Raw genomic sequence first — 13,683 nt, 5'->3', positions numbered from 1 at the left:
TTTTATTTTTTTCAGATAAAACAAACGAGATTTGGTGTGGATTGATTGACATACTCAATTGTTTTTGGTCACTTGCTGTTTCAACGGAAATGATTACAACTTTTGATTTTCAAACGGTATCTTCGGTTTTTTTACTTTATTCGTTTTTTTTTACTTTTTTACTAATTACACTCTGAATAGAATGACATATTTATCATATGCCAACTTTTGACATTCTCGCATATGGTTTATTTGAAATTGTAACATGCGGTTCATAACAACAAATTGACTCGAAATAACAAGTGTGTGGTACCAAATTATTCGTAAAAAAATGTTTTTTTTCAAATATGCTAACGAGCCACTCTCGTTCCATTTGAAAAAAATGAGATATGATTAAAAATACGATTTGGGCATCTTTTAACCGGCTAGGAAAAGACACTAAAATCATTAGTCGATCAAATCTATTCTTCCAAGGCTCCTTGATTAAAAATTAGTGTTTTTAACACAGCCATGGATTGAAATTTAAAATACGATGTTTTTTTAAAGCGAATTTGTCAAAAGTTGTTGTTGAGTGTCATTTTCTGTCGAATAAAGTGAAAAAAAATACCGAGGATACCATTTAAAAATTAAAAGTTTTAGTCATTTCCTGTGAAACAGGGAACAATAATTGAAACAGGAAAATTGAATACGTCAATCAATCCTAATTTATGTCATATACTAACATACCAAATCTCGTTTTTTAATCTGAAAAAATAAAAAAGTTATAGAGGTGTGCCATTTTTTCCATTTTTTGCAAGACGTTTGTGTGATATCGAATCAAACGTTTTTTTTTAGATCTAAAAACACTCCAATCGTCTTTTTGTTGTTATTAATATTACTATAAACATGCTCTAGAAGCTTGTTGATCGAATCACTCGTACAAGTGTTTTTCAAAAAACTAAACTGTTCGAAGATAGGTATTATTTTTATTTTTCTAAATAATATGATACTAAACGCGTTATAATCAGTTTTTTAAGTATTTTTGTCAAATGATTCAGCAATGTAATTGGCTGATAGTTCAAACATTCAGCCTTTGTTTCCCGATTTATATACTGGGACTACAAGAGATCCTTTTAATATTGATGGAAATATTCCGGATATAATTTTGGTGGAAATATTCCGGATACTTGATTGAACATATGAGTTAGGGGGAGACATTATGGATTCACTAGCAATTTTGATGTTTTTAACGTTTATATTATCAATATCATTCATAAATCACAGTTTCTGATATATTGCCCATCGTTGCCATGATGCCAAGTAGCCAAGATGTCAATTAGTAACGTCGCAAGCTCGTTGATTCCCGGCCCGTGCAACGATCAATACTGTGAGAAAGAGATAGCCGAGATCGGCGCGCTTAGCGTTGAAGAGACGAAGATAAAGGATATGCTGGGATTGAATCGTGGACGGGCCGGGGAAAAAACTATTTTTTACGCTTATAAAACTATTTGTTACTGGTAGAAAACTATTTTTTACTGATAGAAAGCCATTTTTTACGCAAAAAAGTATTATTTTTACGTGTAGACACTACTCACTACCGGTAAAAAATATTTTTTACGCAAAAAAAATATTACGCATAAAAAACTATTTTTTGCACCTAGAAAACTATTTTTTAAACGTATAAAACTATTTATTACCCGTAAAAAACTATTTGTTACGCGTAAAAAACACTTTTTACGTATAAAAACTATTTTTTACGCGTAAAAAATATTCCTTTAATTTATTACTTTTTCAACATTTAAAAATTACACTTTTTCAAACATTTCCTTCAAATTTTTGAATTTAATAGGATCTTCCTAAACAGTAGATGTTCTCTATAAAAATAATTTTAGATAATAGGCTGTAGTTCTACAATCTAAAATGAAAAAAAATGCATACTATTTAATTTATTTTTATTGTATTATTAAATATTACGTCCGCCTATGACGGTGTCTCATTTTAGAAATCGCTAAAGACGCGACAGAAAATAAATTGATTTTAGGCCAGTCGCCAGGTATTAAAAAATAGCTTATGGCGGGAGCAAATCCGGACAAGCTAGAATAAATTTTATTTTGTTCAGTTTAGTGTAAGGAACCACGTGTTAAATTTGCACCACCCCCAAAGCCCGGATTTGGCAGCCATCTTGGAAAAAGTGGCTAAAATTCGGTTTATTTTTCATTATTTGTTAATAACTCGATTCCTATCAACTTTAGTGCAAAATTAAAGAAGAGGAAAAACTCTACAAAAAACGTCCTATGTGCTTTTTCCGTGCGACGACCCGTTTCCCAGTTATCTCGGTTTAAACACGCTAAATATATTATAAGCAGTTATTATTTCCTCTATTCTAGTCAGTTTTTGTCTTTCCGAGAACCTCACTCTTTTTATTTCTCCACGCATTTAGTGGCTGCGACACCACATCCGCATTATGCAGACAAGAAAAAATGAAATTCGTTAAGTTTTACAGAAAGAAAAAGAATTATTACAGACAGCCGCACAAACTTTCAAAGACCCAAACGCATCCCCAGAAGGTATAGAAAAAGCTGGAGAACGATTTCTTCTACATCTATATGGATCCAAAAAATGCGACTCATTAGATAAGTATAGATACCAGTGTTTCGTAAAATCTATTACTAAAAGCTTACCGAACCTAGTATCATTACCACCGACCAAAGACGCAGCTCGCTTGCACTCCTTCCGTACGTACAGCTATGGTATGGGAATGAAAAATCACCTCTGGATTGGGGATGGAAAAATTCAAAGAATGGGTTGATGCCCATTGCTACTTCCCAAGATGCAGCTCCCCAAGAATTATTATATATCTGATCTCATGTAAATGTGCCAAAGGTTGTAATACATCTTGTAGTTGCCGCAAAGTAGGTTTGCGTTGCTCGGTAATGTGTGCACTTTGTCAGGGCAAATCATGTTCGAAGAGTTGGGAGGTGGCAAAATTAGACGAAGATGAGTACGAGGACAATTTTCCTCTCGATAAAGATCAACGAAAAGAATATTCTGCACCTTATGAACCAGATCCGGAATATGATACAGATATGGAAGACATTCAGAAAGATTATATTGAACAGCCAGTAACATAAAAAAAACGAAAGAACTCTGATGAACCTTCCACCTCAAAAGAAACCTAAGTTGTCGACATGTGGATTAGGCCTATTGGAAATGGGGAGACCACTCAAAAAAAAACGTGCCGGGTACCTACTTTTCCTCAAGGCAGCTTCCTGAGAGATATGGCGGTTAAACTTGATTTTCTACCAGTCGCGCAACAATAAAAATTTAGTCCGTTATTGCGGTCATAATGCAAATTGCGTTCTTCCATTATAACCGCGACAGCAGGCTACTGCCAACCAGTAGCAAACAAGTTTTTAGGCTTTATGTATCGGGGATGCCGCTCAAGGTGGTGTGGAAACAAGTACAGTTAACCCCGGATATATTGAACACGTACGTTATACGAAACTTTAATTTTGTTTTCGTAAAGTTCGATACTTTGGGTAGTCGCACGAAAAAAACCCATACAACGTTTTTTATAGAGTTTTTCCTCTTCTTTAGTTTTGGTCTCTACATATTTTGCACTAAAGTTGATAGAAATCGAGTTATTGACAAATAATGAAAAATAAACCGAATTTTAGCCAATTTTTCCAAGATGGCGGCCAAAACCGGGCTTTACGGGGAGTGCAAATTTAATACATGCTTCTCGACACCAAAACAAACAAAATAAAACTTATTCCAGCTTGTCCGGATTTGCTCCCGCCATCGATGCACTTGCCGACTGGTCTATTTGTTTTCATTTGCGTTTTTTTTGCGAGACACACCGAACGCTTTTGGTCGGGCCACTCCTATATAATTCTGTTATTTTGTTTTAGTCGCAAAAGACGCTTCACCCTAAAAACGCCAAAAAAGCTTTCAGCCATATATGTGGGCTTAAAAATTTTAAATTTTTAATAGCTATTATTATTTTTTGCCAGGTCTGTATCAAGCTAAAGTAGGCAAAGTAACCTCGTTCCACATCGATACCTTGGGACGCTCCGCCAGGGAGTTCGACGTGGTAGTAAGCAGTCCTTCCGGCTCGGCGGTACCGGTTCGTTGTTACCAAACGAAAACCGGAAAACTTCAAGCAGAATTCACGGCCCGCGACGTTGGGCCTCACAAGGTCGAAGTATTGCACCAGGCCAAGGCTCTGACTGGCAGTCCGTTCATTTGCCAAGCTTGCGATCCGGATATGGTTAGGATCGTGGATATACCGACGTCGCAAGGCAATGTCGGAGAAAAGATTATTTTCAATGGTAATATACAGCACGTTTATCTGTTCCGTAGCTACGGGGCATCTGTAAGGGGGGAAACGAAATCCTCTATTAGCGGGTTATTTATGAGCATGCTATAAATATTTTAATAGATATTTACGATACAAGTGAGTTAACAGCATCATTAAGATACGCGTGTGAAAGTTGCACGAGTTGGGTAACCACACAAGTATCTTAATCGAGTTAACTCGTGTATATTGTACAATATTTTATCTACTCTAACTATAAAAACACACAATGAATTTTAAAAATTATTGTACTTAACTATATACCTATCCTAAAAATCAATTACCTTAATACCTTTGTTCAAATAACACCATGCATGACAATGTCAATATGGCAGTAAATAATATTGATGTCACTAGTTTAAAAAATGAGCGATTCGGAAAGTATTCCCTCTGACATTGAGGAAGACTCTGAAAGAAAGCTCTGACATTCAGAGCCATTTCTGGATTGCTTCCAGCAAGATCGAAACAGAAATATGAATCTCTCTAAAAAAATCCTTTATGGGTATTTCGCCACTGCACTGCAAGGAAATCTACAAAATAAAATAGTTATTTCTGCGTTAAACCTAAACGGACACTGCTTGTCAGAAGTTATATTTACAGTTATAAAAATTTGCCTAACAGAAAAAAATGCTTAACGTTTCGAAAAGTTTATCTCTTTCCGTCGTCGGAAGCAAAAAAAATACGGGAATATAATACAAGAATAAGGAAAAAATACTATTCGAGAACACTTTACTTTTTTTAAAACAGATACGTCTATATTATAACATTATTATTAAACTTTCCGAAACGTTAAGCATTTTTTTCTTTGTTAGGCAAATTTTTATAACTGTAAACATAACTTCTGACAAGCAGTGTCCGTTTAGGTTTAACGCAGAAGTGTTGACAAAAAATAACTATTTTATTTTGTAGATTTTCTTGCAGTGCAGTGGCGAAATACCCATAAAGGATTTTTTTGGAAAAATAAGACATAATCTTTATAAAAATTAGAAAATTAAGAAGAGAAACAATAAAAACTCAATAAAACCGTCTATTATAACTGTTGACGTTCTGTTTTATAACTACTAATAATAACATTATATGAAGTCAAACTTCAAATTAGCAACTAATACCTGATAATAACAAGTAAACCTGGTAAAACCAAAAAAACTTTAAGCTTTCTGTATATGTTATGTTATGTTTATTTATATTATGTTTAATAAAATAAAAGAAGCGATAGCCATACATTATTAACTTCCTAGTACTTTAATAATTGGACAATTGAGGAAAACCCACAACCCCATACAATCTAAATATTAATTTGTGAGTAATAATTAAAAAGTAATCTAGCGATCTAGGTTTTATAGAATGTCATGTTTAATATTTCGATATCCCTTGATCGGTATCAGAGTACTTATGTACAGGATGTTCACTTATATTTTAGCCAATAACTACCAATTTCTGTAAATATTGGTTTTAAAAAATAATGTAAATTATGAAAATTTCAGAATTTTATCTGAATCGCCATATTCTAATTTTCGAAATAACAAAAAAGCTTTAATTTTGACATAAATTGTAATTTTTAAATAGAATATCAATTATTTGATATTACTTGCAATAAGTATGAAGACTTATATAAAGAAAATGGGGCTCATGCATACTTTACGAAAACATGCATATTTTACAAAAACATGCATATTTTACAAAAACATGCATATTTTACAAAAACATGCATATTTTACAAAAACATGCATATTTTACAAAAACATGCATATTTTACAAAAACATGCATATTTTACAAAAACATGCATATTTTACAAAAACATGCATATTTTACAAAAACATGCATATTTTACAAAAACATGCATCTCATAGGTGAAAATATTATGACAAAAAATTATAAAATAATAGCGTTGCGTGAAAATATATCTAAGAGACTTCACATCTTTCTAACTAATTATTCTACACTATACATATACTACACATTCTACACTTGGTTCATTTAGCGGACTGTAGTTGTTCTATTAAAGCTGACGCACTGTATTTATTTTTAAATTATGTATATTAAAACTAATTCACCACAATACACCAAAACACTTTACTTTTGTACTGGGCGCGCGTTTCGCTAACCATGCATTATAGTAGTTCTGGGATCACTTGAGTGAAAAATACTCGGTCATCCGAGTATTCATATCCTCGGTATGTCTCGAGTATTTTTGTCGATCCCTTGGGGTTTCTCGGCACGCAACTAACATCGGGTGTGGTGTACCGTCCTCGCTGCTCGCGACGATACAGGCGATTTACGATTTATGCTGAAACCTTTTTTTGTCGATCCCCGAGCATTACTCGGCACTCGGCACGCAACTAACATCGGGTGTGGTGTACCGTCCTCGCTGTTCGCGACGATACAGGCGATGATTTACTTTTTTTTTTTTTTTTTTTGGTGAGGGGCTGGTTGAAAAATCTTTTATAGACGAATAGTGATCATTTCCATGACCATCTCGAGAGAGATGGTCATAGAATTAACCCCTAGACAGTGTGGGACTCGTGTTGATACCCACTAAAAACAGGCGACTTACGATTTATGCTGAAACCTTTTATACTATAGAGGACAGAGGATAACCATTTAATCACTTGCTCGCATATGGCGCGCAATAATAGTCGGTTTTCAGAGTAGTAACTTGCATTTTTGAACAGAAATACATGACTTATTTTTGTTTTGTTTAGATGGGATATATTAATTATAATATTTATTTAAATTATAAAGATTTTTTCTCCATACTTTATATTTTAAGATTTATAGTTTTTTAACCATTGATATAATAATAATATGTTGTTTTTTTCTGTGTAATAATTCAGAATTGAAACATTTGAAAATTCATAATATACGTCAGTTTTCGACTTTCAAAATTCCATTTGACAAAACCACAGTTGTTTATTTGGGTTAAGGCTTTGGAGATTTTGCTTTATTTACATTTTTAATTTTCAATTTACGTGTTTTCTTGTAAAAAACCTTAGCTTGTAGTTGTACGTTTGGAGACTATATTCTGATGAAAGTTTAATCGAAATTTAGCGTGATGGAACGTAGATATAAAGCGAATGATTTGCGGAATTTGCCAACAAGAATAATAACAATATTGCTGTATATTTTAATTCATTTTTTTTAAACAGCTTTTAAAGCGACAGCTGACTCGTTGTAAGCCTTAAGTTCGGCCTTAAGTAAAATTTTATTAGTTAATATTTTTCTATTATGAGGGTTCACACAGGGGCGGGAAGGGAAAGTGAAATAGCAAAAGCGGTTCCACCGTTTCCACGGAAATTTCAAATAAAATAGTTCCAGCCTCAGGCGCTAGGTGGTAGTGCAATTAATTTTTAGGTTAAGAAGTTGCTCCTAGTTATTGCCAGATGGCGTTAAATCAGAATTTTTTTTGTAGTTTCCATAGTTTCCAACGGCCATTGTCATACTATTGTCAAATTCTCCAAAAATATTGTCGTTGTCATAGCGCCAATCATAATATTATCAAAACGGTTTTCAAACTATAATTTGTTATGTGTTTTAATTATACAATTCCTTTTGTTTGTGGCCCTAAAAATATAATGTAAGTCTTTTATTTTTGCCATCATTTAAGTACCTATTTATATTTACTCCATTTACAAAACTTTGGGCGTATTACGTTAACTCTTGTTTATTATAATAAACGATGTTTAAATATTTGACTTATAAATGAAAACTTTAAATAATAAATAACATTTACACATGTTTGGCTTTTAATTTTAATTTAATAATTGTATGAATTATATTGTTAAATCTTATTTTTTATACATCACAACGGTAATTTGTTATTGGAGACTATATTCTGATGAAAGTTTAATCGAAATTTAGCGTGATGGAACGTAGATATAAAGCGAATGATTTTAGCGGAATTTTCCAACAAGAACAATAACAATATTAAAAGCCCGCTCTTTAATTCATTTTTTTAAACAGCTTTTAAAGCGACAGCTGACTCGTTGTAAGCCTTAAGCTCGGCCTGAAGTAAAATTTTATTAGTTAATATTTTTCTATTATGAGGGTTCACAAGAGAAAGAGGTTGAAAATTCGAAACAATCATCATTAACAATTTTTTTTCGATTATTAGTTAAGATGTGTGTATTAAGTGCAAACAATACAGTTGGTAAATTCAATTTTAAAACTGGATATTGTGTAGCACAAAAACTTAAAATATGCACAATAACACAATACTACTACAATTTATTAGGTACTACAGTTTATTTTCGGTGAAAGTACGCTATTAAAAAGTAAAACAAAATATATTTTTTATCTCAATGACCGACCGCCGAAAAATAAACAATAAATAACGAGCCCTTTTTAAAAATCCGCAAGTATTTCCTAGAATTACTTGGTTTTATTTGGCCTGAAAGTGTGGTGAAAGGTTGCCAGATTAGCCTCAAAGTCGGAGTTAAAGCAAAATCAGCACAATTTAAAGCAAAACCTATGAAAATTTTATTTCCCACATGAAATTATACACGAACATATTAAAAAAGTGTTTAAAATAATTAGTATTTATTTTTATTACAATATTATTTAAGTCATTCAAGTACATGGCAACAGTTTGTTAAAAACAGCAAGCAAAATCACTCACACCCAGCGGCGAGTATTTATTCAGGTTTCGATCGAGATATTATACAGAGATAATTTTATGACCGAGGATTCCTCGGATGATCATCCGATTATTGGAATCCTCGAGGATTGAAATCATTTGATTTTTCTCAACACTACATTATAGCATTATTAGCGAAAGATTGAGTTTTAATCATCTGCTGATGATGCTAATATGGTTAGTGAAACGCGGGTCCAGTAAAAAAGTAGTGTTTAGTGTACTGTAGTGAATTAGCATTTTATTTTGCTGTTGTTAAGACCAAAAGTGCCAACCCCCAACTGTGAAGTCTTAAATTATTGTTAATCTTTGCAGTACTTACTAAAAATGCTGGTATAGCCGATTTAGAAGTTCAAGCTACCAATCCAATTGGTCAAACTCTGGCAGTCGAAGAAACACATTTGGGCGAAAACCTAATCCAAGTGAGCTTTACTCCGAACTCAGCTGGACTGTTTCAAGTAGCTGTCACTTATGGTAAAAAAAAAAAAAAGACTTATAAGAAGAAACTTCAAAATACGTTTATTTTAGGTGGTGTACCAGTTAAAGGCTCACCGTTAGCATTGGGTGTAGGTCCGGTTGGACCAACTCCACCTCCCAGAGCCGTTGGTAAAGGTTTAGAAAGTGCCATAGTTGGTGAGAGGGCTACATTTACTGTGAGTAGCGTTTGTCAGCCAAGGGTCCAAGTCGAAGCGGTCGAAGGAAACATCGATGTTAACATTCAAAATCCCAAACCTGGAGAATACGTTGTTTCTTACGTTCCTAAATGGGTTGGAACGTATGACATTATCATTGGAATTGGTCCAAACGATGTTAGTATGTCAAATATTAATCTTAAATGTCGAAGAATATACCGATCGGGTCATCGAAAAAGCGTGGTCTGGATTTTATCGTGTAACACAGTGATGTATACACCTTAATGAAAAATCAAATGTATTAGAAAGAGTATTAGAAAAAATTTGCATCAAAATTTCAAACCGCACAAGTAGGCGTTTACGAAAAATGTTGCTTATAGGGTTGTAACTTTGTTTTTCACAATTAGTGACTCATTTTACTACAACTGTAATAGATTATGCAGTCCGATAATAGTAGTGCGTCGGCATCTGTAAATTCTAGAATAAAAAACTTGGAAATTTTGTTTAAGTGCAAACCTAACCTATGTACTGGGATATATTTCAGAAAAATATTTTAACTTGTATAGGGTGGCTCAAAAAACTGTGAGTGGATCGGAATGATTTTTCTAAAATGGAACACCCTGTATATTATTGCATTTTTGGCTTCCTTTCAGATCACTTTACATAATTCTAAGATATGAATAAATATATTTCGATAGGTTTGGAGATATTAATAAACAAATAAAAAATATATATTTTTCAGCCTTTCTCAAAAAAATTATTAAAAATACAAGAACTGTATTGAAATTAAAACTATAATAGGTGTTTACCGAGGTGTTTACTTTAAATGGTTTCTTCTTACTTTGCTGTAAATATGATAGTCGTAAATCTTACAGGATGTTCAAAATTCTACGCCAAACTTTCTAAAATATAAAATATTTTTTCTTCGTTTTTTTTTTTAAATGGAACACTTTGTATATTATTTTTTCAAAAGATGGAGAATGTAAAAATAAACCTTTTTTGAATTTAGAGTATTTGAAAATTTTTAACGGTTTCGCAGTTATTCGCGGTTTTATATTTCATATGACATTTTCTACAATTTTTTTCAAACCCACCCAGTAATTTTTCTCTCGTATTTTAGCATTGAAAGAGCCTTATGGAATAATACTGCATGTATCTGCGAAACCATTAAAAATTTTGATATACTTCAAATACAAAAAATGTTTATTTTTTTACTGTCCATCTAGTAAAAAATAATATAGAGGGTGTTCCATTTAAAAAAACAATTAAGACAAACTATTTTATATTTTAGAAAGTTTGGCGTAGAATTTTGAACACCCTGTGTGATTCAAGATCACGATATTTATAGCAAAGTAAGTATAGATCATCTAAGGTAAATATCTAATATAGTTTTGATTTCAGGACAGTCCTTGTCTTTGTAATAATTTTTTTAAGGAAGATTGAAAAATATATATTTTTTATTTATTTAATATCTTGAATTAACAAATTATCGAAATATATTTACTCTACCATATCATACTATTATACTACTATATCTTAGGATCTCGATCCACTCACACTTTTTGAGTCATCCTATAGAAGTTAAAATATTTTCACCCTCACCTTTACATCCTCGTACATACTTGAGGTTTGCACTTAAACAAAATTCTTAATCAAAAAGTCTCTTATTCTAGACACTACAGATGCCCGACGCACTATTGCCGGATCCTGTATTTATCTTAGATATATTATTTTCATTTTCGCAGTATACATGAAAATTTTTAAAAAGTTTAGTTTTTTTTTCTCATCAATTTAAGGCGAAGATAATAATATAATTATACCAAAGACATTATAAATATAGACCGAACATCTCATTCATAAATACTCGTTGGAAGTGTATCAAACATTCCAACGTGTTAAACAAGGACAGAAGAGACAGGGAAGTCTAAAATTTCCGACCCCGGCAACTAGGCGCATTTGGATTGTTCTAATGGCCAGTAGCGTATCGTTTTTTGGAAGGAATTTAATTAGTAAAGTAAAAGTAAAGTAATTAGTAAAATTTTTAATCCATATTAATATACTACATTAACACTTTTTCGTCAGATGAGTTTTGTTATAAGGTATAATATAATAATATAATTAATATCCCATATATACTTATGTTGAAACGTTAGTAGGTAGTTTTCGAAAATCGCTCCAACGTCGATTTTCAATTTAAACTTTCAGTTACTTCTATATAAACTTTCGGTTACTTCTATATAAACTTTCAGTTGCTTTTGAATATTTACAGGGTGACTCAAGTTTCTGAAACAGTTCTATATTAGGTTTGTGGTTGGTGACTTTTCTTTCAATTTTTTTTTCAGAATATGGAGGCAATGGTAAAGCACATTTTAGACATTTTTGTAAACATAGGTGGCCGGAACATATTTTCAAACTAAAGTTGTAGATTTGCCATTAAATTTCCATTCCAGAAATACCTAGGGTTGCCACCTGTCCTTTTTAAAAGGACAGTCCTTTTTTGGAATAACTTGTCCTTTTGACTTTTTTTGACTTAAAAAGTCATTTTTATTTACGTATTTTCCCTGAGAAAATTACCTACAGCAAACAGAAATATTCTTTTCGTCCAAATTTAATTAGAGATGTTATAAAACTTATAAATAATTTTTTCTTGTTTAGAATAGGCAACATTATTTATTTTAACTTCCCGTTTAATCTCAAATGATAGTTTAGGTTTTAGTTTTACCTTTTTTGATCTTAAAAAGAACTTTCCAAAATTAGTAATTAGTAACGATTTAGTTAGTTCGCAATCGATAGCTTCCTGTGAAGTACTGTGTAATAGTTGTTTAATCTTGTATTATTAATAACTTCCTATACCTAAAATCAATATTTAATGAGAAAATTGTGTTTTTTTGAAAATATAAGACAAGATTTGACTTTCGATCTTCTTCTTGTATTATGATGGCTTTGATACGAAGCAATTACCTTTTAGTCTCTCAATAGAAGGCATTTATCATTGAAAGTATCAAATCTGTGTGCTACAGTATGGGATTTCTGTCGCATAATAATGAATTTTACGTTTATTTACAAACCCATTACTTTTAAAGGTAGTTTTATCAGACAATCAAATTTTAGTTAAATGTCTCAATCTTCATGAACTGTATTAAGCATATGTATTGCGGTTTGAATCACCCTGTATGTTGACAAAAATATTTTGAAAATGTGCGTTACAATGACCTCCATCTTATGTAAAAAATTGAAATAAAAATCACAAACCAAAAACGTAATAGGTAAAAAGCTTTTTTGGAGGCCTGGGTTACTCTGTATATAAGTATGTATAAAACTAGTAGCCTAAAAATTATTTACAGTTCGTCCCATTCTAAAAAAAAGGTAAACACACCGTACAAATAACTCTAGGAAGAGGTATTTGTACGGTGGTAAAAAATTGTCTAAACAACGCCGAAGGGGCAGATATAATAAAGCAGTAAAATGTAAAAAAGGTCGGGTAAACACCTTTGTTTATTTGTTGAGCAAAATTCCTTTAGAATATCGTATATAATGACCAAAATATGACGCAATTTTAAGGAAAAAAAAGTCACTTTCTGGCTTATAATAAAGTTTCAAATGCAACGTTTATATTCAAATTTGTTATGATCTACAACAGTTAGATAGTAATTGAGACGAATTATAATTCAATTACCGGCTACTACGTTCTTGTTTTAATAGATCAAAATTCAACAAATATAATTAGAATTATTTTAATTGTAAGGCTCCCTTGTGGGACGCCTATGTACAATTACGGCGGAAATTTGTACCTATCTGTGAAAAGACAAATTCGGGTAATTTGAGCTTATTTTTCCACACACTTGACACTGTCGTACCATATTGAAAATTCGCAGATTCAAAAGTACGTTAAACAAAAACAAAAACTACTGAAAAACACTGAAAAGTTCATTTCGAACTTGATTCCGACTTCAAACACACCGTAAGCTAAACGTAGTACGCTATAACGGGCCAAGGGCCGTCGCGAGGGGTGGTGGGACGGACGGCTCATTTTCATTCTGGAAGACTAGCAGCGACGTTGCCAATAGTTCTAGACGTTTCAGCACATTAAACAGTAAACATGTCC

General features: G+C 32.3%; 1 protein-coding gene across 1 annotated transcript in view; it reads left to right on the top strand.

The window, feature by feature from the left end:
* The window catches only part of LOC115889100 (filamin-A), a 92,821-nt gene that overhangs the window by 65,299 nt on the left and 13,839 nt on the right, over positions 1–13,683 (top strand). The window contains exons 14-16 of the mRNA XM_030909018.1: positions 3,972–4,289; positions 9,262–9,420; positions 9,475–9,755. Of these exons, the coding sequence (XP_030764878.1) occupies positions 3,972–4,289; positions 9,262–9,420; positions 9,475–9,755 (758 nt within the window). The remainder of the gene's footprint in view (positions 1–3,971; positions 4,290–9,261; positions 9,421–9,474; positions 9,756–13,683) is intronic.

This window comes from Sitophilus oryzae, unplaced genomic scaffold, assembly GCF_002938485.1.
Source record: "Sitophilus oryzae breed Bouriz unplaced genomic scaffold, Soryzae_2.0 scaffold_810_pilon_pilon, whole genome shotgun sequence".
NCBI lineage: Eukaryota > Metazoa > Arthropoda > Insecta > Coleoptera > Curculionidae > Sitophilus > Sitophilus oryzae.
Note: the sequence above shows the minus strand (reverse complement) of the source record. Positions and strands in the feature narration are given on the sequence as shown.